Source organism: Microtus oregoni, unplaced genomic scaffold (assembly GCF_018167655.1).
Source record: "Microtus oregoni isolate MIOR12 unplaced genomic scaffold, Mior012 000071F_ref0000514, whole genome shotgun sequence".
NCBI lineage: Eukaryota > Metazoa > Chordata > Mammalia > Rodentia > Cricetidae > Microtus > Microtus oregoni.
In genome coordinates this window covers 8,539,166-8,564,498 of record NW_024543978.1, presented here as the reverse complement: position 1 = coordinate 8,564,498, position 25,333 = coordinate 8,539,166, and the positions used below count along the sequence as shown (strand labels likewise).

General features: G+C 48.0%; 2 protein-coding genes across 4 annotated transcripts; one reads left to right on the top strand and one right to left on the bottom strand.

Annotated features, from left to right (window-relative positions):
* Positions 1-7: 7 nt before the first annotated feature.
* Positions 8-21,758, bottom strand: Znf217 (zinc finger protein 217). Of its 3 annotated transcripts, none has more exons than XM_041641657.1 (5): positions 21,699-21,758; positions 6,905-8,591; positions 3,924-4,040; positions 1,799-3,301; positions 8-135 (listed from the first exon to the last, which is right to left on the bottom strand). In XM_041641657.1, the coding sequence occupies exons 2-5, from the start codon at positions 8,289-8,291 to the stop codon at positions 26-28; spliced, it is 3,117 nt and encodes a 1,038-aa protein (XP_041497591.1). In that variant the 5' UTR covers positions 8,292-8,591; positions 21,699-21,758; the 3' UTR covers positions 8-25. The 3 variants fall into 3 exon arrangements, with proteins under 3 accessions (XP_041497591.1, XP_041497590.1, XP_041497592.1); XM_041641656.1 differs by lacking the exon at positions 21,699-21,758 and adding an exon at positions 18,377-18,506; XM_041641658.1 differs by lacking the exon at positions 21,699-21,758 and adding an exon at positions 9,461-9,541.
* Positions 17,727-18,619, top strand: LOC121440796 (basic proline-rich protein-like). The gene is made up of 2 exons (XM_041641702.1): positions 17,727-17,956; positions 18,064-18,619. Exons 1-2 carry the CDS (start codon positions 17,727-17,729, stop codon positions 18,617-18,619), a joined length of 786 nt encoding a protein of 261 aa, XP_041497636.1.
* Positions 21,759-25,333: the final 3,575 nt, after the last annotated feature.

The window sequence follows — 25,333 nt, the reverse complement described above, 5'->3', positions numbered from 1 at the left end:
CACCTTTTTCCCAAAAAATCGAAAATCAAGTTTTTTTGTCATTTGGTCGGTAATGTGTATTTCCAATACAGTTCTCATAGCCTCTCTTCTGAAGCATGCTATTGGACAAGTGCTGATACGACACAGGCCTCTTTCCTAATGAAGAGAAAGGATGAGGTCACTCAGAGGCCAGGACCAGCAATACGACAGGAGGTGCAGGTCTGCCTATGAAGCAGGTGTCCGATCATGTTTCTACAATAACACTCACAAGAGACTAAGAAGGGGCAAACCTTTAATCCTAGAGGCTGAGGCAGAGACAGGCAGACAGCCTAGCTTACAAAGTGAGTTCAAGGCCAGTCAGGGCTACAAAAACACACCTTCTCTTAAAAAGAAATGCCAGGCCTGGTGGCATTCACCCTTAGTCCCAGCACTTAGAGGTAGAGCGGGGGGGGGGGGGGGGGGGGGGGCTGTCTAGAAGACTGAGTCTAGCCTGGTCTACACAGTGAGTTCTGGGGCAGCTAGGGCTGCATAGCGAGAGCCTGTCTTGAAAAATAGGTAGGTAGGTAGGTAGGCAGGCAGGCAGGCAGGCAGGCAATCAAGCACACACACACACTTAAACTGGGCAGCAACAAGTTGGTTCAGTTAAGGTACTTGCCACATAAGACTGGAGACCTGAATGTAGTGGAAGAGAACCAACTCAAGCGTCTACACACATCACATACAAGCAAGCAAAAACAAGGCACTTAAGTCTACGCATATCATAAATTAAAACTCTGCAAAACAGGAAAGAGGTTAAGCACTTCTGTTGAAAGATCATGAAATACTGGACACCTAAATCCACATGTAGAAAAACTACTGCTTCAGGGGTAGGGATGTAGGTCAGTTGGTATGTTTGCCAAAAGCACACAAAAGGCCCTGGGTCAGACAGCCTACACCCACAAAAGCCACACATTACCACTTCAGCACAGCGTTGGCCCAATCCACTGCCATCGATGAAACACTCGTGTCTGCAGCAGCAAGTGCCCGGAGTGCACTGCACTGACAGCGGCTCTCAGGGCTTTACATACAAATCAAAATTAAACCGTCTCTCCTCCCGGGCCAACACTCTGCCCTAGTATAACTCCAATCCTAAAAAGTTTGACTGTGGCTGTCTCTTTGGAGCAGCACAAACCCACAACACCACAATTTAGACAGGTCTGCAATAGAGACAGGTGGTCTACCTTCCTCCAAGCACTGGAAAGCACCAGAAAGCTCCAGAAAACACAGCAAGGAAAGCAGTTCCCCATGGGAACTCCAAGGACATACACAAGATGACCATTACATACAAGACACCCTCAACAGACCCAACAGCAGACAGTAAGTGTACCAGTGTCAGTCTCTAGCACAACAACACAGAAGAACCCCAAACCACACCACAGTGGGTGCAGTGTTGGCCATGACTTGTGGAAAGGATAAGAGGGTTGTGACAAAGGACCTAAGCAGGGGTCTCTCACAGTGGCAGTCATGTTTAGTTTTTTCTTGGGATCGGTCTATATAGCCAGGCTTTAAATCAAATGCCTCGATCATCCAACGCTGGGATGACAGACATGCACCACCACGCCCAGCTAGCTAGTACCTGGACTTCAACAGCAAGGAAAGGAACTACTTTGTTTTTATTGTTTTATTCTACATCATTTCCTTAAAAGGAACTCAAGACACTCCTGCAAAGTTAAGCTCTGAAGGCCCATAATTCACTGCTGCATGCTGGGTGGGTATGGAGGAATGCTTGCTTGCACCTGAGCCCCTAAACTCAGCACCAACCCAGTGCCTGTGGTAGTACCTTCGAGGGCTGGGCTGGTACCTGTGTGTCCCACAGGCCCACAGGTATACAGAGGTCCAGAGGTGCTATAGGGCTTCTGCATGGTCAACACACTGGGCGACTCCACCTCCCCGGGGCTCAGGAAACAGGCTTTGGGGGACAGGACAGACGATGGACACACAGGTTCTGGTAACAGCGAGGTGATGTTCCTGACCACAGGGTACTTGCGCAGCTCAAAGCCCCTTCTCCCGTTGGGCCCAGGATGTTCTGTATCCAGGGCCACCACACTTGATTTGAGCCTTTTGGGCAGTGGCTCACTGAACTCTGCTGTGGCACTGCCTGCATTCCGATGGCAGTAGTAGTCTCTCCCTTGAGGCACCCATGGGCTATCAACCTTCATGGGATACTCCATGGAACCGTTGCCATTACTACTGCTGAGTGGGGTCTGAGATGGGGCAGCTGGCAGGGCCTTGAGCTTCGGCTCGGGTCTTTTCGCCTTATCCATAGCAGCAGAGATGCCACCTTTGGGAAACAGCTCTGACTGCTGCTGCCTGGTGGCCCCGAGGCCCCCAGTAGGCTGTGGCCTGTGTGACTTCAGGTTACTTGGGGCTAAAGTGCTGTTGTCTGGCCCTGATGTCTGGGGAGCTTTGCTTGGTCCCGAAGTGCCCTGCCGGACCTTTTCTGGATGCAGGGACTTGGCCTGTGATGAGAAGGCAGGCTTGACCTTAGGCTTGTGCAGGCCGGATAAGGGAGGCACATCTTTGCCCAGCAGGGCAGGAGGACAGCCTGTCCGCCGGCTCCTCAGCACTGACTTGCTACTGCAGTTCTTGTGGGTGTCAGGGGAGTACCTGTGCTCTAGTCTCTGGTGCATCAACAGAACTTCCGGATAAAAGGTCTTAAAGGTACAAAAGGGGCAGGCGGTGCTGGGAACGAGACACTTGCTCAGAGAGATAGCAGGGGAGGGGTGGAGTGCCCCAAGGGACAGATTCAAAGGCCTGTCCTGGCAGTCAGCACCGGGCTTGTACCTGCCGTCGGCCTCCCACTCCATCTTCTCCCTACGGCTAGCTTCCCAGGCCAGGGGCCCACCCGCTTCGAGTTTACAGGCAGGGCCACTGGCCTGAGGTTCGCCAGCTGCTCTCCTTTTCGGCATGTCCAGATAAGCAGGGGCAGGACTCTTTTGCACTTTCTCGCCGTCGTCAGCTGCATTTTTATGGAAATCCTGAGTATCCTTGTGTGCTGGTGAGAGAACACTCTGGAAGACAGAAGGCGTCTCCTTAAGCTGCTTGGCAGGCAGGCTGCCCTTAACATCTTTGGCACCATCAAGAAATCGTTTCAAATTTTTGGTGTGCGCATTGTCAGCGGGTCGTAATGCTTCCTGTGTCTCCTGGTTCCGGCCTTCACTTTTAGCCTCGGCCGCAGCATCCACCAGCTGCTTGTCCTTGTGATGTCTCTCCAGGTGGTACCTCAGAGAGGTCTTCTGGGCTGCGGCATACTCACAGAACTCACATTTGTACGGCTTCTCACCTACAACGAGATATTCCACTGTATCATGCATGACGTTTAGGAAAAGCGCCAAAAACAGCTCTGCAAGCTAGACAAGCTATCTGTCAATCTTCTTATCTAGGCCATCTCAGCACCCCAGTGCGCTGCACACTTACTTAAACCTGCCTTTCCCTGAAAAAACTTACTGCATGCTTTAAATGACCTGACCTTCGCTGCTGCCTGGTGGCAGAGTCTGTGCACTTTTCCAGCTACAGAAATGGGAGCACTAAGAATTAACCAGTGCTCCCAAGGCTCGAGGCAAGCTCATGACTTACTAGCCCATGAGCAGAGAACTAAACAATACTCCCAAGCCTCAAGGCAGGCTAACTTCCTAGCCCACACTATAGCTGCACCTACATCCGAACAGCAACAAATACACCCCTGCTTCATTCCAAAAGTGTGACATTAAAATTATTGCATGTTTGCCTTAAGATGAGAGAATATGGCAGCCATAAACCATGAGAACAGGAGCCGCTGTCAAGTTTGCTGCCCTGTTAAAGGACACAGCAACAGTGGCAAACAGCACACAGTTAAACCATCTGAACCACACAACAGCACATAATCGCTTTTAGCTAACACATGCTTTAAGAAACAAGTCCTTTACCTGTATGCGTTCTGAGATGAATATTGAGGTAATAGTTTGAACGGAAAAACTTGCCACAGTAACTACACTCTCTCGAGGACGGGAGGGGCTTTGCTTTTCCTCCATCATCATTTTTATCTTAAAGTAGAAACAAAAATATTTGGGTAAGTCAGACGAAGCACATAATTCAGGCATGCGGACTTCAGTGTTCCTGACAAAGCAGTTGGGGAAACCATGAAATAATTTTTTATTTTAGTTCTGAGTAAAAGTTTCAAAGGCTAAAAATAACATACCAAATGCCATAAGGCAATGTTTCATGTCTTATGCTATGTGCTTTTGTTTTGTTTTGGAGACAAGGTTTCACTATTCAGCCCTGACTAGGCTGGGACTCAGAAACCCACCTACCTGCCTGCCTCCCTACTGCTGGGATTAAAGGTGTGTGCCACCACGCCCAGCACCACACTTTGCTCTTTGTGTTACAAAATGACCATTTAATAGATGAAACCCGGTTCATGCTTGAAGGTGGATGTACCCACTAGCCAGAGAAACCCCCTTACTCAGAAACAACTGTTTTATTTGGAGGCAATATAAAACTTCCCATCCACCAGCAGAATACAGCTTGAGATTAAGAAAATTACCACTAGAGGGCGGCAAACACAAAATAACTTCAACAGCAACCCCTGGCTTGGTTTTGGGCAAGCACCTAGGAAAGTCAAAATTTAGCCAAGTTTGGGAAGGTGGAGTTTATGGTTTCCAAGCAATCTCAGGAGCAGAAGAGACCTGGCTGAGTCAATTCCAAAGGCAAGGCTGAACTGCCTGTGTGAGGGACTCACTGGAAATGGGCCGGCCGAAACCGGGTGAGGCTTTTTTCTCTCACCAGCCCCCTAACCTGAAGTGATTTGCATCTGTTAAGACTCCCCTAGTGAGTTTCTGCCATTTATAGCAGGTAGGCATAAATGACCCACCATGGCCTTCTCTGCCAGTTCTAGCAGTAGGTATAAAGGACCCACCACAGCCATCTCAAGTCTAGCCATCGGGCCGTGACAGGTGCAGCAGTTCTAAAGGCATATTTAAACTAGTCATTCTGCCTTAGAAATGATTTCCAATTACAGGCCTCTTCCCTGCTCTGCCACATGCTGCCTTCTTACTAATTTGCAAAGGCAGCTGATCCATACACCTGGGCAAGAGCAGGTGTCATGAATGGGCCTATGCCATCTCCATTACACCGGATCCCTACTAGGGAAGGGGACCCATAAAACACAACCCCTGGCCCAACATGGTACCAGGGGCTTTGAAAATTCATCAGCTTCTTTTAGAACCTCTTGAAAATAACCTAAAGCAGACTGTACAACAGCACAGTGACTGATGGATGCCCTTACAGTCCCACTGCACTTACAGCTAGGCTCGCAGCTGTCAGGCTACATGTAGGCTTTGTTACAGCACATGCAAAAGGCTAAATAGGAAACACCTCTAACACACAGGCATCTGGGCCTGCTTTCTAGCCCGGAGCTTGACTGGGACGCTGCTGTTCTGTAAAGGGTTGCAAGCATTTACAATTAATGTTGGACTCATCCTAGGAAGGAAGGAGTGCCAGAGGTGGATAAGCCGATTTTGCAAACACGGAAATCATAAGGAAAGGTTGGGCAATGAACGTGTAATGAATGGGTCACAGGAACCACAGCCAGACCCTGGCACTCCCACTTGTGGCAGTCAGGCCAGGGAGTCACCCTTAGGAACCCCATGGAGTTTCCCACCAACTCTAATGGCTGGTAGACTTCTTTCTCTGGAAACATGAGGGCAGGCATCTCCAGTACTGTGGCTATAGCAACTATCTATGAGGTCATTCTTTTTTTTTTGGGGGGGGGGGGGTTCGAGACAGGGTTTCTCTGTGGTTTTTGGAGCCTGTCCTGGAACTAGCTCTGTAGACCAGGCTGGTCTCGAACTCACAGAGATCCGCCTGCCTCTCGAGTGCTGCTATGAGGTCATTCTTACGATGTCACGGACACCATGTGTACTGCAGGTTTCTAAGGACTGAGGAATGGAACCATGCTCACTAGGTTTCCACTGACTCTGGAAACTCAGTTGACTAAACATCTGTCATCTGTCAAGCCTATCAGTAGCCAGAAAAGGAATGGGGTACTGGTTCAAAGGCACAGGTCTAGCCTAACTGTCTGACTCACCTGGTCTCATATAGACTGCCAACATACCACACAGTGCCACAAACACATCTCAAGTGTTGTCATTAACCCGTGGACCATGCTCCCCCACACACACATCAGGGGTATGAACTACTTTAAGCAGCAGAGCCCCATTCAATGACAATGATTCAAGTGTGGGTGGGCAGCAGGATGAGACACAGGTGGACGGACTCCTTGGCTCTAGGCTCACACACAATCATGAGAACCTGGACAATTGCTTGTTTCTATAAACACCATTAAAACACACCAAATTCATGGAGCAGGCCTTAAGTGGGCCGACATGCATGGATTTCACCTAGAGGCCATTTTGGAAGCTCACTCATGAACACTGGCCTCAACCAACACCAAGGTGACCAGAATGCAGGACCTGAGTCCACAGCAGGACTAGCTGACTGGTTGGAAGTCTCCCTCTCCCCCACCATCCCCCACCCCCGCTCTTTCTAGGACCACTAGAAAAACCCATCTGAACCCACATGAACATGGGCCTTGACAGACAGTCCCAGTCTTTCAAGTTAAGAACAGAACAGGAATGCCAGGAACTAGGACAAAGTGCTGGGTCTCAGTCCCAGAACGCCTATGTTCTGCACCAGGTTAGACGCGTTCATTCCAGTGCACGAGGAGGCAAGCAGCATTCCCAGTTTCTACTCACTGGAACTACAGAACCATTTGGACAGCCTTTACTTCCACCCAGTAAACAGTGACGGGACAGAAGGGCCGAGATGCTAATGACTAGACGGAAGGAAGATTCCAGTCTGGCTCCCACAGTCCCTGGCAGCACTGCCTGCAAGGCAGCAGAGTACTCACCCAAATGGAGCCCTTCAGGGAGCCCATCCTCAGACCCATCTTCAGAGCCCCCTTCTCGGTCCACGGCCCCACTGTCTTCCAGCGTGCTAGCGAGGTCTGGGGAGCAAGTCCCAGGCTGTCTTCCATCCACAGACATGGTGGGCGATGGGACATCAGCTCTCCTGTCCTTCTTGTGCACTCTGGAGTGCAGGACAAGCTGGTGGTAGGTCCTGAAGGCTTTACTACACTCGGAGCAGTGTGTGGGCTTCTCCTTGCTGCTGGGCAACTTGGGGTCACCATCCCCAGAAGGCACTTCACTGTTGGCATGTCTAGGTTTCTCTCTGTCTTGTGAGAGACCTGAACAACTGCTTCTATTTGTTTTGGACTTTGCAGAACCTTCCGACTTACCCCCAATCCAAATTTCTCCAAGTTCCTCTTTCTCTGAACATGAATCGTCATTGTCCGTGCTTCCTTCTTGGCCTGACTCTTTCACCTCTTCCTGGGCAATGGCCACTTTTCCTTTGGTGGCCAGTTGCCATGCCTGGTAGGTGGTGAACGGGTCAAGCTGAGGTATACAGGTGATGGGCTTCACTATAGTCTCTGGGTGGGATCTGGGTCTCAAGTTCAAAAACTGCAGCAGCTCTTCTCTGGGGGATGTGGGTCCCTCTTGTTGGGCATCAGGGGCTGTGCTACTGGCACTGGAGGTGGTCTCTTTGGCATGAACCTTACTGTGCTCAATGAGGCTCTGCTTATTTGGGAAGAGGAAGCCACAAACCATGCAGATCTTGTAGGGAGTGGAGATGTTCCCAGCTACATGTGCCTGAACCACTTCATTGATGGTGACAGGACTCTCCAAGCCCTGCTGCAACTTGCTCCTGGTGCCAGATTTGCCATTGTGTGTCCGCATGTGGTTCTTCAGAAACCACGGCTCCTTAAACCGTCTCCCGCACATGCTGCACCCGTATGTGAAGGAGTCTTTATGTTTCTTCATATGGCTCTCAACATCGAAGGCCCCTGGGAATGTCTGCCCACACACGTCGCAGCTCAGTTCTTCATTGTCTTTGCAGTTCTTCTCCTTCGGGGGTTCTGTTGGTACCTGACCCTTATCAAGAGGACTTAGATACTCGGCCTCCACACGCAGGACGGCTGGCTCACAGAGGGTGGGCCGGTGCTGCAGGAGCACGTGTTGATTGAGGTCTTCTGCATGGGAAAAGGCCTGGCTGCAGAACATGCAGTCCAGGGGCATGTGCCCTTCAGCTGGGGTCATGCTCCTCTCCTGTGCGGCTCGGAAAGGGACTACAGCTGGCCCTTTGATGGACATAGCATCATCCACCTCCATCTGGGTGCCGAGAGAGCTGCCAATGACTTCCGGCCCGTCCATGTACACGAGGAGCGATTGAGTAGGCATGCTGCCTGCCACTTCGGGGTCAGCCGAATGCTGGGGATCTCTGAGTTAGAATAAGGCCACTTGTGAGAAGTCACGCAAACCTCCAGGAGCCCTGGGCTTGTAACTACAGTTCAGAGGGGAGTGTGTATTCCGGAGTTTGGGAAAAGCACAGTGATGGAAATGGGTCTTTCACAAACAAAGTCTCCTGGCTGCCTTGTGACTCAGACGTTAGTCAGCACAAGGGCCCTAGTTCTGTTTGTCTCCATTGGGTGAGTGGCTCAGGTGAGCAAGACGTTGATTCCAGCAAGGAACTTCCAAACTCTGGAAGGAAAAAACAAGACAAGGTGAGGAAGCTCAGAAAGAGGGCTTGGCCGATGAGTCACATGGTCTTTTCCACAAAAAGGGACTAGACTCAACTGTATCACCTTTAACTAATCCATAATGCATTATTATGCTGAACATGCTTGTTAATTAAATAATTAGCATATTTCCCAGCCGATACACTTACTGAGTAGAATTTCAACAGTGAGAAGAGTTTAAGCCAAAGATCTGCTCACTGAAATATAAAAACCAAGTTTAAACAGGGAATGGTTACAACAGGCCAGCCAGACTGAACTACAGAGTGAGTTCAAAGTAAGCCTTGTCAACACAAGTCTCAAAAATAAATATAATACATATAATAAATAAGAGGTCAAGTTTTAGGATAGAATTGCTTCAATCCTGCTGTCTCAGACACCACCAAATACACATGTGCCTCGTATACACAGACCACAGAAGTTTCAAAAGTCAAGCATGGCGGCACAAGCCTTTAATCCCAGTGCTCAGGAAGAGGAAGGTGGGTCTCAGAGTTTGAGGCCAGCCCAGTCTATATATAGCAAGTTCAAGAACAGCCAGAGCTACATAAGGAGACCCTGTCTCTAAGGAAAAACGTTATGAAAACGAGCTGACAAAATGAGACTGCTTTAGGTAATACCCTAAAACACCAGTACTCAAAATGGTTACCTGCACATAGGACACAAGGTCTCAGTATCTCAGACACATAGAGATCCAAACCCTCAGCACACAACACAGGAGGTCCCCATTCAGAGAAACCTCAGAATGGGCATTCGCCTGGGCCCTGAGCTTTGGACGAGTTTGGGCACTGGATGTGGCCAGACAGGGTAATGACCTCAGATGCAGAGGCCACTTACTTTGCAATGTTCACATCTCTAACAGGCTTCCACAGACCCGGCTCCGCGTGGCCCATTCCTCCAGCAGAAAACACCTCCCTCTTTGTACTCCATCTTCCGCTTGGGCACTGGCCAGGTGGCAGGGAGGAGTCACTTAGCACTAAGGGGTCTGCTTCAGAGGCTGGTTTTTCACCTTTCAAGAACTAACCCCTAAGAAAGTCAGGGTCCTTCAAGGGTTTGTTACTACATAGTCCTTCCTCCTCTCCTCCTAAGTGGTTAATTCCACCTAAAGAAACCAAAGGGCACAAAGCCACCTGCCACAGTACCATTCTCCTCCCTTCTACACCCCACCCCACTGGTGGGGTGAAGGCGGCTCTTTCCCGCTTCACGTTACACAGCTGTGAGATCTGGAGCAGAGTGCGGAAGGGCAAGCCTTTGGCAGTGCTGTAACTTCTTTGTCTCTGCCTTTATTACAATCACAATGGAGGCTAAGTACCCGAAGTAGTTACCACCCTGTGATGTAACAGAGACCTGAGTTCTAGCCCAAGGTGTCCTGGCAAAGCTAACTCAACCTGGGCACTTCCTGAGGTTAAAACTACAGCAAGGTTGACAAGCACTAAACCCTGTCTATGGCTGGGGACAGATCCACACAACCGAAGCACTGGCAGCAATCTAAGCTTGGGACCGATTTTAGATTTATACACATTTACTAACCTGACACCTATAACCCGGGCACAATGTTCACTGGAAAATTAGGTACATACTCTGGAAATGCAGGATTTCAGCCTGCTGACCCACTTCTGTTCAGAGCCACAGGGTTAACTGCAGTTTGAGTAGTCACTAAGCTACTAAACATCCTTTCCTCTTTATTTTAAAAATGGTAGAGAAGCAATTACATCGAATAACAGTGAGTTCCAGGCCAACCTAGATTAAAGTATGAAACCCTATCTCAAAAAAACTAAAAGCAAACCTGCTTGAGCTGGAGGCACAATATGGGAGGGCTCATCTGTGAAGTCTAAGCTTTTGGAAGAACCCCACTTCTCTAAAAGCTCTCTTTCCAAAAGGTTACCATCCTGGTTCAAATCATGACCACTCAGCTGGGGGGTAAGGGTAACTACAGTCCCGGGAAGTATCTGAGCACCTTCACTCATACAGCCTGCTTCCTGGACAGTGTATTCTGTTCAAACCTGCACTGTCCTTGTGTTTGACACTAGGTTTGGAATAAAGTATTCTTGCTATTTCAGGGGGGAAATAGCTACAATTTTCACATGTGAACTCCTCGGCTCCCTGAGAGGCAATGACTACAGCTCAAGGCAAAGATGCTCGAGACGGCCCCCTGAGACATGCCCAATAAAGGACAAGAGGCACAGAGTGGTGGCCAGAGACAGAAATGGGGCCATATCTGGCTCAGAGGTAGAGAGGCAAGAGAAGAGTAAAGCTGGAAGTGGTTCCTTCTCCTGAGAAGTTTCCAGAGCAGATTCTGATAGTTACAACTATGCCAACTGATGCAGCTTCGGGCAGCCTGAGTTACAGCCTCTCAAGACTCAGGAGCAAGCCTGCCCCAAAACTCCTGCACACCACCATCCCCATGGCTCAGCAGTGACATCCTCTCAGGACTTTAGTTCAATCCAAAACTATCCTAGGAGGAAATACAAATTTAAAAATTAAGATTTAAAAAAGGTAAAACAAATTATTTTTCTCTACCATAATTTTAAAGATTATTTTTAAAACTTTACCAAATATAAAAATCCTAGAGACAGAGTTTTCTGGCTGGTTCACTGCAGTCTCTCTGGAACCTGGCACTGGGCCAAGTGACACTTATGTCTTCAGGAAGCAAGGGCCAAAGCAGCAGCCACTTCTCGGGCTATGGCCCCTGCCCACCAGATCTGATGCTAAAATGAACCCAAATGTTCACAAGGTTTCCTCGTGAGAGTCAAAAGGCCACCACCCCATGATCATGACTGCAATCAAGACTATAAGAGAACTTAAGAACAGATCCCTTGGAGCTGGAGGTGGTAGAAAACCATCTGGCATGGGTACTGGGAATTGAACAAGAGTCCCATGGAAGAGCAACAAATGCTGTCAACAAATCAATCATCTTTCCATCCCATCAAGATTTTGTTTTGGGGTGTTTTTGTCTGAAACAGGGTCTCTCTACATAGCCCCTGCTAGCATGGAATTTGCTGTGTAGACTAGACTTAGCCTTGAACTCAAATTGCCTCGGCCTCCCAAACACTGAGATTAAAGGTGTGCGCCAGACTTTCCCCCCCCCACACACACACCTTAAAAAACTGACCAGCACAAACAGCTGTGCCGAGTTGGGAGCAGAGTGTGCCAAGCTGCAGAGCACTGGCCTGCTACACCATATGCAGGTCTGGGGTTCCATCCCCAGTACTGGAAAACAAGAGCTTGTCCCCTTCAGTGGCAGCGGGTACTCACTCTTCTCCACTGACAAGCCACAAATTTCTTGCTGAACTATAAAGGACAGAATACTTAAAGTGTTAAGATCAATTTGCTGAACTATAATCATTAAAGAACTGCAACAGACTTAAGTGTCTGAGTCTATCAAAACAACTGTTCTACTGTAATTGTTACCTAACAAATGGTCATCCCTCTACCTGAAGAGGGCAAGCAAACTCAACTTTCCCAGAAGACTCCAGCCTTCCTCCTGAAGTGCAGAAGGCAACACAAATCCTAGTACTTTAAGGACCGTTTCTTGACAGAAAGGACATATCTGCAATGTTAGGTTTGTTTGGTTGTCAGGAAAGCAAGGATTCTAACCATACCAAGCTTGTTAAAAAAAAAAAAAAGTACATAGCAAAAAAAAAAAAAAGGAAAAACATAAATCTTCACTTCCATAAAGGAGGCACTGACCTTTCAGTCCCACCCCCCAGGCACCTCACTCAACATGCCCTCCAATTTTGAGAGCATCCTGGTCTCAGTTTTCAGTAAGAACCATATGGCTTTAACTGCTCAAGTGTGTCTGCTATTCTTGTGAGTCACTAGACACTGATGTGACTAAACCAACCAAGAACCCCCCAGTACCTGACTGTAATTACCAACTACACAAGATAGTGAAAAGACAAACTGCTCCAACAGCAAATCAGGGCAGCTGCCACTCCTGACAACCACTGTACTTGGACGTGGAACACCACTGCACACAGATGTGCTCACGGTCACCCAGAGCCTCGGGTAACATATCTCTGTGCTTCCCAAGAGCACGCTATCCCCCATTCTTGGTGAGGGCCATCCCACTGAGGATCAGGAAGGCATTTGCTTCTCTCCCAGGCAGCAATCCGCCACATCCTCCGAAGTGTCATGCAGGCTAGGTGTCCTAACAGACACTCTAAAACACTCAACACACAGCACTACCCTCTGGCCAATTTATTTCTATCTTTAAAACTATAAAATTCAGGCTGGAAATATGGCTCAGTAGTTAAAGAACTGGTTACTCTTCCAGAGAACATAGGTTCAATTCCCAGCTCCCACATGGCTTACAGCTCTAACTCCAGTTCTAGGGGTACAACAGCCTCTTCTGGCCTCCAAAGGCACACATAGTACTCAGAAGTACAGGCAGGCCAAACATCCATTAATATAAAGCTTGTGGGGAGAGAGATTTGCTAAGATTTACTTATCGAGCCAGGTAGTGGTGGCGCACGCCTTTAATCCCAGTACTATTGAGTTCAAGGCCAGCCTGGTCTACAAAGTTAGTTCCAGGATCTAGGGCTTAAATAAATAGAGATTTATTGTGTGTTCTGCCAAGTGTATGTGTGTGAAACATCTACATGCAGGGCCTGAAGTTTAGAAAAGGCATCAGATCCCTGAAACTCATGAGCCACCATGTGAATGCTAGGAACCGAATCTTAGTCCTCTGCAAGAGCAACAAGGGCTCTAACCAGTTACTGAGCCATCTCCAGTCTACTACATTGTTTTCTTAAAAGGACTAACTTCTACAGTATCAAACAAAACCTATCACTTTCTAAAACGATTATTTGTATATGGGGGGTGTGTGCGTGCCTTACACCACATATGTGGGGAGCAAAGAGAAGACAATATTTGGAAGCCAGTTCTCTCTTTCCAACATGTCTCAAGAATCAAAATGCAGGGTATTAGACTTGGTGGCAAGGGACCTTACCACCACCTAAGCCTGTTTACTTTTGATCTTTCAGTGGTCAGGCCAACTTACCTAGCAGGTGAGGGAAAAAACACTTAAAAGTTCAGAGAAACAGAAAGATTTAAATGTAAATGCTCAGTTTAAATTCAGCATCAGCATCATAATATAATCCATCACAGGCAAAACACTGCTGCAAGGCAAGGTGATAAGTCCTAGACAAAATCCCATTTCCTGAAAGTCCCTGAGAACACTCCACTCCCAGCAGCAGGAGGCCCAAGGACTGGCAGCAGGAGCAAGATTGAAGCCCTTTAAAGAGATACAGCCTGATTTGCCCCCAAAACAGTTCAGATGTGCTGAGAAAGCCAGTTTTACTTTCAATATTATCAGTACTGAGATCTGTAAACTGTTTTTCAAACACTCCGTATCAATGTGCAAAGCAGCTTATGGGAGAAGTAACTTTTTTGCTAATTGTCAATTAGGCAGGAAGAGACAGCGGTGTCCTCGGTTTCTCTCAGTAACCTTGCCTATCAGGGCAACCTTCCATCTGCTTTTAGATCTGACTGGGCCAACCCAACAGAGAGAAGGGTTTCAGCAAACAGCAGCAAACTCTGACTCATGTCTGCACGGGGCATCGCATCCTTGGACACACAACAACAACTAGTGTAACCATTATGTAGCACCAGGAATTAAACACTCACTATGCCATTTTTTTTTCAGAAGGTTAAATGGGCAAGGTCTAAATTAGATCCAATTTAACTAACCAGGTAAAAATAAAACACAAGCTTAGGCAATGCCCTTAAAATCCAGCTTTCCTCGACCTCACAGAACGACCACTTCCTACATAAAGTTGAATAAACACTAAAGCTGTGTCCAGCGCTTTCATAGATACCTGTTTGCATCTCAAATCAATAAAAACAAAAACTCCTTTCAATGCATCAGACCAATCACTGTTGGATAGTTTTATACAGCAGCTACTAGGAAATAAAAACTGCCACCAAACTGTTTTAATATTCACTTATGCAGAGTGTCAAACAAACATCAAGTTACTAAACATTTAAATTATCCTCCTCTAAGAAACAATACAAAGTGAAGTAAAAGGCCACCGGGCCATTCAGTATTATCTTAAACTTAAAAGACAATCATCAACCATTAAAAAGCTAGCTTGATTTGGGAATAGTGTAGGAAAAAAAAAAATCTAAAAGCCAAAGGGTCAACTCTTCCCCTTGCTCACCTCCGCTGAGCTGTCTTTTCAGGTTTAGTAATTGTATTTCTCAATTTTATCATAAAATTACCAAACTGGCCCCAAATTTCCAGTAACTCAATAATGCTGCTAGCCTGGGCAGGAAGCAATGGCTCTTCAGAATGCTGCAGTCAACACAGGCTCACATGTCAAGTTTTCTAGGAAGCATGACATAAAGGGTGATCTATGGTGGCTCTGGCTAACAGGGGCTTCCCCCCCCACCACCACCACCACCACCACCGCTTATCTGGAAGGTAGATAGGTCCAACAACTGAATTCACTCACAGGAAGATGAAGATTTTTTAAGGAGAACGAGAGATCGGCAGGCGATGTGTGTCCCCACTCCCTCCCCTCCCGCCCCCACACACACTTCCTTAAAGGCAAGATTTCTATCTGCCCTCGTGGTCTGAATTTAAAACCCTTTGGCCCACATACCCTTGTAAATTTGTCTGGCTATATATATTACTGGCTAGCCAAGAGCCTTAATCCAGATCACCTAACCGAAAGACCACTTCTTAGCACTTTCTACAGTGCCCCCACAACGAGGCTGCAAGTGATATTCCACCAGACTCCCCCACAGCAGAGTGAGGACATTTCCAAGTCTTTGTGCAATAACACACTTTCTTTCACATGCATTTAAACTATTAACACCGCAACCCAGAAAAACCTGGAGCTGAGGTGTGTGAGCTGAGCGCCTCCATTGTCACAGCTTTTATTTACATGCCTGTAGCTAAGCCCTTCCTGGTTCAGAATATTTAATAGGACTGAAATCCTTTAATTCAATTTTGGTAGCTGTTGTATACACGTCTTCCAAATTTTTATTTTTTAATCACCCTAGTGAATGAAAACTATTCCGTACTCTAGGTTGTGGACTTAAAATGGCACATTTTGATGCTATTAGAGCAGACAGTTTACCTAAACTGCTTCATGTGTTCCTTCTAATTCAATAGCTGGAAAACCCACTTCTTGATAACTCAGCTTCAACTTCCCAAATTATTAATTACACATACTGCCACGGGATTAAACTGAAATGGGAAATCAGGAACCAGTCATTTAAAAGAAATCATAGCCAGTGACCTCAAAAGTCCACAATGGAGGCCACACGGCATGAGATAGGACAGTTTCAAATTGTTTTCTGATTGGAAACACAGCTTCCTATACAGTATTTTTAAGTCATTTGTTTCCACAGCAGTCAGAATAGATCTTTTATGAAGTACTGTTTTTAAGGCAGTCAAGGGTCATTAAAACTACTTCAAAGTTCTCATCAACAATATCATGTTTAGAACAACTGGGGAAAAAAAAGAATGTCATTTAATAAAGTGGGCAAAGAGCTCATCTTCTGGAACCCCCTAGGCTCTAATCAGGCAGCTCAGAATTAAGAAGGCACCTAGACCGAGGGTGGCAGCCCTGCTGTGGCAAACACCGTTTCAGACCGAAGTGATGGTAAGGGAGAAAAGGTCATTAGCACTCATCTGCCAGGGAACATAGACTAAGCAGTCCTATGCCTTTGGATTCCTTAATTATTTCATCAGTTTAAGAGACTTGATTAAGTTTTATTTTCAAATTTCCTCTCTTAAAAAAAGGCCCACTAGAAAAGGTTTAGGGGCTCCTAGACACCCAAGTTTCTCTGCCAAAAATGGAGGATTCCAAAACGAATGCAAACATCCCCCCCCCTCAAAAAAAGCCAGAGTTTGAACTTTCTCTGCCCCTGGTCCTCCCCACCACCTGGAGGAAAAGAGAGCTATTATTAAAATAGCATAAAGGGGGAAATTTTCTAAGTGCATCTTAGTTCCTTTTTTTAAGTAAGAAGTGAAAGGGAATAATGCGGAGAGAGACAATTATTAAACTTCAATCTCACCAAATATTACAGTGAAAAAGACTGCGCTCAGACTGCAAAATGGGAGCCGGTGGTGAGAGGGTAAAGGATCAAAAGGAGCTGGAACTAAAGACCTAGGCCCTTTCCCCAGAAGCCTTCCCTCTATTTCCTCCTTCTGTATGCATGAGGGTAGGATCTTTAGAGGTCACTGCCTCTTGGATTTTTATACTTACATAACTGGGAAAGTGGCAGGATGGTCAGGGGAGCCTTGGGGTAACTCCCAATAAATAAAAGATCAGGATTCAAAATGAAAATCAAAATAACCAAAAAGGAAAAAATGTGTCACTGGACTCCAAAAGTTTGAAAAACAGTATCTAAAATAAACAGGATTTCTCTCTCGGGGAGAAAAAGGGCATCTACCATTAAGGACACACCTTAAAAGTTCTGGTACTTTAAGCACAAACTAGTGGTGTGGCGATTACATTTTTCGGACGGCAATTAGGTTAGTTCTATGCACTTGTCACTACAGAAAATAGCTTGGGGGGAGGGGGGCTAGACCTGTTACTCATCCTCGAAGTAAAAATTAGGCATCTGAAATCTGATTTGATACCAATCAAGGCAGTGGATCCACTAGGGGGAAAGTAGTCAAGAAGAACGCTCTGCACGTCCTTCACTTACAAAGGGAGGTGAAAGGCCCCCTGAGGCCCCTACCTAGCCTCCAGGCCTGGCCAGCAGCTGTGGCTACCCGGCCTCTTCTTTTGTTGGCCTTAATCTCATGTCAAGTTATTCAACCAACTCAAAAGCGATGAAGACATAATTGAATCAACCTGAACTAAATCAGACCTAGGCCTCTTAAAACATACAGCTTAATGGCTCCAACCCATCCCCAAACCAGGAAACCAACTGGCCACGGGAACCCGTGGTACACATGGTGCCCCACAACCAGGGACCCCAGGCTGGCTACCCTTAATCAACGCGTGCTCAAGAATTCCAGTTTCTCAGAAAGAGAAACTAAGGCTCAAGGACAGAAACCTTCCGTCTGGGAACGACCACCCTATTCCCCCCACCCCCATCCCGGACTCAAACAATAAAAAGTTAAAAAGTTTCTATAGCCCGAATGCGGACCGGCCCCCACCGGGGGTCCCAAATGGGGGCCCCCAGGGCTTCGGCTCACTTCTGGAAGCAAACCTTTTGGGAAAAACCCCCTCCTGGAGTCCCACCCCCACTCTCCGCGCCCAAGAATGCTCTTCCCGAGCTCCGAGGGTCCGCGGCGGGGGCGCCCACCACCGTGCGCCCGCCCGCTCGCGTTGGGGCTAAACTGAGGCTCTCGGGGCCGCGCCCTCCAGTGTGCGGTTCCGCCTCCCGACGCCCCGCACCAACTTCCCACGGGAGTTTGCGGGGCGTTTTAAGTTTGGGCGTGAAACCGAACACCTTCCCTCACTTGTGGGACGCAGGTCGGACAGGGACGCGGACCCCCGACGGCCACGCCACGGCGGGCGGGCCATTGTCTCGGCCGTCCCTCCCAGCACCACGCGCGGTCCCGGCCGTGGAGACGGACGCGGCCCCGGCGCCCCTTTACCTGCGGCCGTCCGGCTGCACCGCCCGGGCCGCGGGCTGAACGAGCGGCAAGGACGGCGCGGCCTTTGTGCGTCCGCCTCAGGGCCCCGACGACGCGGGGCCCCGGACGGGGCCGCACCATGCCCGCCTCCCACGGCCGCGGGCGCCGGGACCCCCACCCACACAGCGGCTCCGGGGGGCCGGGCTCACCTCCGGCGCGGGGCGAGGGAGCGGCGCGGGCGCCCCCTACTCGTCCGCGCGGGGACAGTGCAGGCGCGGGGTCCCTGCGCGGGCGGCCGGCGTCCGGCGGGGGGACTGTTGGGGCAGAAAGTGCTCGCAGCAGCTGTTGCGCCCTCCCCCCCCCCCCCCACGGCCGCCCCTCCCGACGCCCCGCCCCCAGCCGCGCCTGTCACGCCCCCTCGAGCCCGAGCGTGTGCGCAAGCGCGCCTCTGACCCGCCCACCGAGGCCGGCCACGCCCCCCACGGGCCCCCCGAGGCGCGAGCCCCGCTGAGCGGCGCGCGCAATCCGCTCCCGCCCCACGAGGTCCCGCGCACGCGCGTCCCGCTCCACCTCCCGCCATCCGGCCTAACGTGGCGCGCTCGCGCCCGGGCGGTTCCAGTGACAGGTATTCTGGGGGTGGGGGGGCTGCGAGCACCACGCGCAGGCGCACAGCCCATCCTCCCTCGCTGCCCTCCCCCCCCACCCGCCCCCGCAAGGTGCGCCCGGGGAGGGGGAGGGAAGGGGAGGAGCCGGTTGCCCAACTCCCGGGTCGCCCCGAATCGGGAACAAAAAGAAAAAAATTTTGCCACTGGCTTTGGGGAGCTTACGGGATAGCGGTGTTCAGGAAAACACTTTAAAGAGATTCAATGTGAGATAAGAGGATTAAATTTCCCCAAAGTACTATCTTCATAAAGCTGTCTTTTTTTCCCTTAAGACCCTGGTTTTGCGTTTCTATTATAATTTCATGTCCGAGTTTGGACTTAGTATCAAAAATCTGAGTTTGCATAGAAACTCACTTGGGTAAAACTAGGCTTAAAAGTGGGGTCAAAAACAAAAAACACCCCCCCCCTTTATGCCCAACTCACTTAAAACGTTCCCCTACTGTTTTGTTCCTGACTCATAGAAAAGATGAAAGACAGGAAAAGGTTATGACTCCAAAGGCCTGGGACAGATGCCCCCTGTTTTAAGTAAGCCTCAGGGAGGAACTATGGCGGCCACAATCACATCCAATAATTTTTCTGCTCCAAAATGCAAATGAATTCAAATATAAAAGAGATCTATTGCTTCATACAGAAAGAACAACTTGTTTGTTTCTTTTTCAAGGTTCCCCCCCCCCCGTGTCAAAATGTGGGAAAACATCAATAAAGCACTCATACCCATTTTTTAAATGAAAAGAAGCGAGGGAGGGATGGGGGGGTAAAAAAAACGACCGGAACTAGTAAGCAACGCAGTTGTTAATAGGAAGAATTCAAGAAGCCAGCTTATCAAGGGGCAAGAATCTGCCTTGTAGAATGTTTTTGCTGTCGTTTTACATAACTACCAACCCACATATGGTCTCGTTAGTCTTTTTTTCAAAGGAAGTGAATCAATTACTTACTCACAATTAATTAGCAGCGCTGGAAGGAGATCCTTAAGCCAGCCCTGATTCTCATTCAAGTACATAAAATATCGATCATTTTTTGTACTAAGTAAGGTTCCTTTCCTCACCAGATTAATATCTGCTCTTAAAGTATTGGTTAAAGCCTAATAAATGTTCACACTCTACACGCAACAGCTCAAACATTCATAAGCAGGAGACTTCATTTAACTTTGTCCCAAAAAACGATGGGGGGGGGGGCAGTTGACACAAAACAAAGAAAATTATGACCAAGTAAAGTGGATGGAGGCTGAGGCTAAACCGTGTAGCCTCAGTCTCCGCGTTAATGGATAACCTTTGCACTCTGAAGCCTAGAATCCTGTAAACACAACAGTGCTGATAGTCAGAAAGCCCAGTGTGGAGATGGAGCATAAAGGAAAGTCCAAACTTCTCAGCAGCAATAGGGAAACAGTCAAATATTTTGACAAATAATCGTATGGCTAAGAACAATGAAACCCGGGCTCTCAGACCTTGTAGCTACTGAGTTATTTCCAGAGCAAAGGGAGAAGGGGGGGGGGGGGTCCTCCATGCCCTCACAAAGCCACCACTCTAAGCCATTTTGGCATCAGATGGGCTGTTACTGTTTCTCCTTCCCTCCCTCCCACCACCACAAATAAAAGGGACAATAATAAAAAAAAAACTTACTATGTTGTAGCTTTTAAAATTGAAAGAGAATTGTCTTCCCTTGTCTATCTGCTAAGAGATTTGTATGTGATCCTGATGTCTGAGTAAAGAATTACAAAGAACCTTCCCTCCTGGAAATGTGCCAACAAAACTGGGAAATCGTTGCAAAATTCTGCCAGTGACGGCTGGGCTTGCAAACACACACCGTGTTTTCCAGGGGACGTAGAGGGATCGGAATTCCTGCCTTAGAATGCTGAGGCTCGTGCCTCGCATTGATTTGGGGAGCGTGGGTAGTTAGACACAATTAAAAGTCGGAAAGTCACAGGAGAACCCGAGGGACGTTTGGTTTCGTAATAAGCAGCTAAGAACTCCCCACTCCTGGACTAAGTGGAAACTGAAAAATCGAACGTTGGTCTCCACGGCCTTGGCCCCGCCCACGCGGAACCCAGCTTCGCCATCACTCACTTCCCAGGCTGCGCTACCTCTAAAGGAATCAGGTGCTGGAGGACGCAGCCGCAGCCACCGAGAGTGGGACCCCGTTTCTCGGTCCCTACTGCTGGCATTTGCACGTGTACCCAAACGCAGGCTCTATCCCACCACCTCCTGAACCCGACAAACCTCAGCCATGTCTTGTCCTTTTCATAGTCCCCAAACAGCCCCCACCCAAGACACATTTCCCAATGTGCGCTTATTTAAAAAAAAAAAATCACTATTATCTATGATTTCATCTTAGTGCTAACAAGCCTGTTCCCTAAACTAACATCTTATTTTCTCTCCAGATCCCGCCTGTATTCGAAAATCTTACAAAAACAAGAGCAAGCCTGGTTTGTTGTATATACCTATCTACAGGAATTATCTTTTTGAGACTAAGTCCTAATTAGAAGTGCAGATGGAATATAATCTTTCCTAAGTATTTATTTCACTGTGGAACAGATTACAGAGAAACAACTTGGAAATGAAACCCATGGAACTGCAGCAGAAACGGCACACAAGTTCAAAAGAACTCAGGACAGGAAAACCAGAAAAACTGCAAGCAGCAGGAAACAGAAAAAGTTAGTCAAACCTGCATTTACAAACTACAAAGGACATCTGAGAGGGAGTCAGGGCAGCCCTGACTGAAAGCTCTGAATCAAGGGGAGATAACAAAGCCGAGGGAGGGAGGAAGGGAGGGCACTCCACTTTTCCCTTCCTAAATTTCAACCCCATGGAAGTCCCCTGTTTTGAAAACACTCAGTAAGGTGAGGGAAAGAAAAGTAGATAGCAGAAGTTACCTTTCAGGATGGAAGGTGGTGGTGTGCGGAAACCTGGAAATCCTAGGAGCCTGCCAGTCCACCTGGCCCGGAACAATACAGGAGAGGTGGATTGCTGGTTTTTACAAGCAAACCAAGAAGGGAGGGGCTAAGAGTAAAGCTCAATTTAAATAGAGGTTGAGATATAATCCGACTTGATTGACTAAATCAACCTTGATTGGGTTAAGAACACCATTTGATTCTAAGGACATCTGTCCCTTCAGAAACTTTGTTAACCCCTTTAAAGGCACAATTGTTTCTTCCTTTAATACTGCTGTTCCCCAAGGCTGCCTTCTCTCCAAACATTCGTGGAAAGTGCCCTAAAGATTTATACTTATAACGTTCTCAAAACTTCTTCCAGTCAACAGGTTTTCCCAATGGGACAAAGGGAAGAGAGACAGAAAAGTAAACACCATTGAAATCCAGTCATGGCCACCATCTCAATCAAGAGAACCATTTTCGGGGGCTGGAGAGATGGCTCAGTGGTTAAGAGCACTGTCTGCTCTTCCAAAGGTCCTGAGTTCGATTCCCAGCAACCACATGGTGGCCCACAACCATCTGTAATGAGGTCTGGTGCCCCTCTTCTGGCCTGCAGGCATACACACATATGGAATATTGTATACATAATAAACAAATATTAAAAAAAAAAAAAAAAAAAAAAAAGAGAACCATTTTCTAGTCACACACTCAAATGGAAGCAGGCAGATCCAAGCATTCAAGGCTAGCCTGAATACTTGAGATGCTGTCTCAGACAAACCAGGGCTGGGAATATAGTTCACTGTGGAGTGCTTGCCCACATGCAGGAAGCCTGCCTCTCCAGCATGGCATTTTTAGGAGTGGTCACCATAGCTGAAACCCAGCACTAGGCAGAAGGATCAAATTCTCAAAGTCATTCTCAGCCAAACAGTGAGTTTGAGTCCAGCCTGGGCTATATCATAAGTCCTTGTCTCAAAATAATAATAACAGCAGGGCATGGTGATGCCTGCCCTTTAATACTGGCACTCTGGAAGCAGAGGCGGAGAGGTGGCAGATCTCTTTGAGTCTAAGAACAGTCTGGTCTACATAGTGAGTTCTGGGACAGCCAGGGCTAAGTAGAAAGACCTTGTTTCAAAGAACATTTTTATTATTATTATTGTTATTATTTACAAATATTTGTATTATTACTATTAATATGTAGTAATATTATGCTAATATTCGTTAATATTTTAAAGCTACAGGAATATTCTAGTTACTGTTCAACCTGTTGCCTTAGGATCAAACTTTTCTTCCCCACAAACAGCTAAATTAAATATTATAGACACCAACATTTGTAGTACAAATCATAAAAACTCAGAGACAGATATTAGGGTTCAAGCTGAAGACAAAGCAGCCAAGCCACTAGCGAAGTCTGACCTCTCCCAAGGCTGGGTGACTGGAGACTGAGCCCTGAGCCTCTCTCTCCTCCCATTTTATATAGTCTCCTCTAGTACCGGGATTAAAGGCATGTGACTCCCTAGTACTGGGATTAAAGGTGTGAGCCACCACCACCTGGATGTTTCTGCATTGAGCTTGTGAAGCCAAGGCTGGCCTTGAACTCGCAGCCTCTGTCTCCCAAATCCTGGGATTAAATGGGTGTGTCACCATTGCGTGGCCTTTAGTGGCTTAGTTTTACCCTCTGATTTTCAAGCAAGCTTTATTTATTAAAACATGCCAGGCGGTCATGGCACATGCCTTTAACGCCAGCACTCGGGAGGCAGAGGCAGGCAGATCTCTGTGAGTTCGAGGCCAGCCTGGTCTACTAGAGCTAGTTCCAGGACAGGCTCCAAAGCCACAGAGAAACCCTGTCTCGAAAAACCAAAAATAAATAAATAAATATCACTATAGGCATTTACCAGCCAATCCTACTGTCTCCTAAGTTTTCAGTGATGGCACTGGGGATAACTCAAACATGCAGAGGGACTTACCTCCAAAATATTTTGAACCTCACTTCTGTCAGTTATGTGTGTCTCTAACCCCAGTGTGATGTGGGGGATCCAGTTCCCTCCTCCAGTCAAACACAGTGTCCATATATCTGTTTCTCAGCTCTATCTAGCTGGGCCTCCAAGCGTCCTCCACCCATAACACAGGACAATCTTCACAAAGGAGGGCCGAGCCTGTCACCACCCTACTCAGGGTCTCCTATGGCTCTGGGCGCCTCCCTGGGCAGTCTGGCTAGCCTTTGGGTCTAACCTAACTCTTATAGTCAAGTCTTGGCAGGGTCTCACTTCCAATTCTACACCTACCAACCAGCAGTTTTCTCAGACTGGGGCTTTCCACCGCCTGCCCTGCCTCTGCCACCATCATGTCCCACGCCAAAAAAAAAAAAACAAAAAAAACTACTTTTCCTTTCCCGAAGGATCCAAGAGGGTGGCCTGGATAGGCACACCTTCCCCTTCACTGTGGCACAAACCTTCAGGTTCCAGCCCTGAAGAGTCACATAGTCTTAGACGATTATTTCATCTGTTAAGGTTCAGATTCCTTACCTAGAAAAGTGAGTAGTGAACGTGGCCTGGTGCCCAGGGCAGTGACTCCAGCCTCTCAGAAGACTGAGGCAGGAGGATCACAAGTTCAAGAACAGCCTGGGCAACCTGAAACCCTGTCTCAAAATAATCAAAACTAAGTAAAGGTAGAGGCAGGTGAACCTCTGTAAGTCTGTGACCACCCAGGTCTGAGTGAGACTCTCTGATAAGGAAAGGTGGGACAACATGAGGCCAGGCTCAGCATTCCTGAGGCAGAGGCAGGAGGGTCAGAGTTGACCTGGGTTACAAAATAGGTTCTAGGCTAGCCTGGGCTCCAAGAGACGCTGTCTCAAAAAATTAACAAAATCAATTAATCATGATGCTGGATGTCCCAAACCCTAAATACTTAGGAGGCCGAGGCAGAAGAAGACCCTGCCTCAAAACAAAACAGGGCTGGGGATGAAGCTCAACAATAGAGCACTTCCCTAGCATGCAAGAGGCCCTAGATTACATGCCCAGAACTGGGGGAAAAAAATATGATGTAAAAGAAGATGAGTATGACAAGAAATATAACGGCAATGCAATTATCCAGATTTCCTGCAGAAATAATACATATCTCTCTAGGACTCTGGGGTCGTAATGAGACCGCTGAGCAAATCCTAACAGCCCAGGCTTCTAGGTACCCTGCGCTGGCTGGAGCCAAGGAGGCAGAGTGATAGGAGAACAATGAGTCCTTGTCCTTTCTGGGCTCATCTCCTGAGACAGAGAGAAGGGAACTGGAGAGAAGTAGAGATTCCTTTCCCAGAAGGAAGGAAATCAACCCACGGTCATTATGGTCAGGTGTGGGAGTCTAGCTCTGGGAGCTGAGAACTGGGAAGGGATAAGTCAGGAGAATAAGGAATACCCAGCAAAACGCACTGCCTCATCTCTCTCTCTCTCTCTCTCTCTCTCTCTCTCTCTCTCTCTCTCTCTCTCACACACACACACACACACACACACACACACAAGTACTGGGGCTGTAACCGAGTTAGGAAAGTGCTTGCCTAGCCTACACAAAGCACTGGGTCTGGTCCCCAGCATGGGATGCACAGGATGTCACAGCTCAGGTCTATAATCCTGGCATTTGAGAGGTGAAATCAA

Bases quoted from the DNA above. Each gene is read 5' to 3' on its own strand.
- LOC121440796 (XM_041641702.1), top strand. From the start codon at position 17,727: ATGCGGACCGGCCCCCACCGGGGGTCCCAAATGGGGGCCCCCAGGGCT. The intron at 17,957-18,063 runs GTGCGGTTCCGC...TGTGGGACGCAG, and splicing joins TCGGGGCCGCGCCCTCCAGT to GTCGGACAGGGACGCGGACC.
- Znf217 (XM_041641657.1), bottom strand. From the start codon at position 8,291: ATGCCTACTCAATCGCTCCTCGTGTACATGGACGGGCCGGAAGTCATT. The intron at 3,302-3,923 runs GTAAAGGACTTG...ATCTCGTTGTAG, and splicing joins TCATCTCAGAACGCATACAG to GTGAGAAGCCGTACAAATGT. The intron at 136-1,798 runs GTACTACCACAG...TCTCTTCATTAG, and splicing joins TACCAGCCCAGCCCTCGAAG to GAAAGAGGCCTGTGTCGTAT.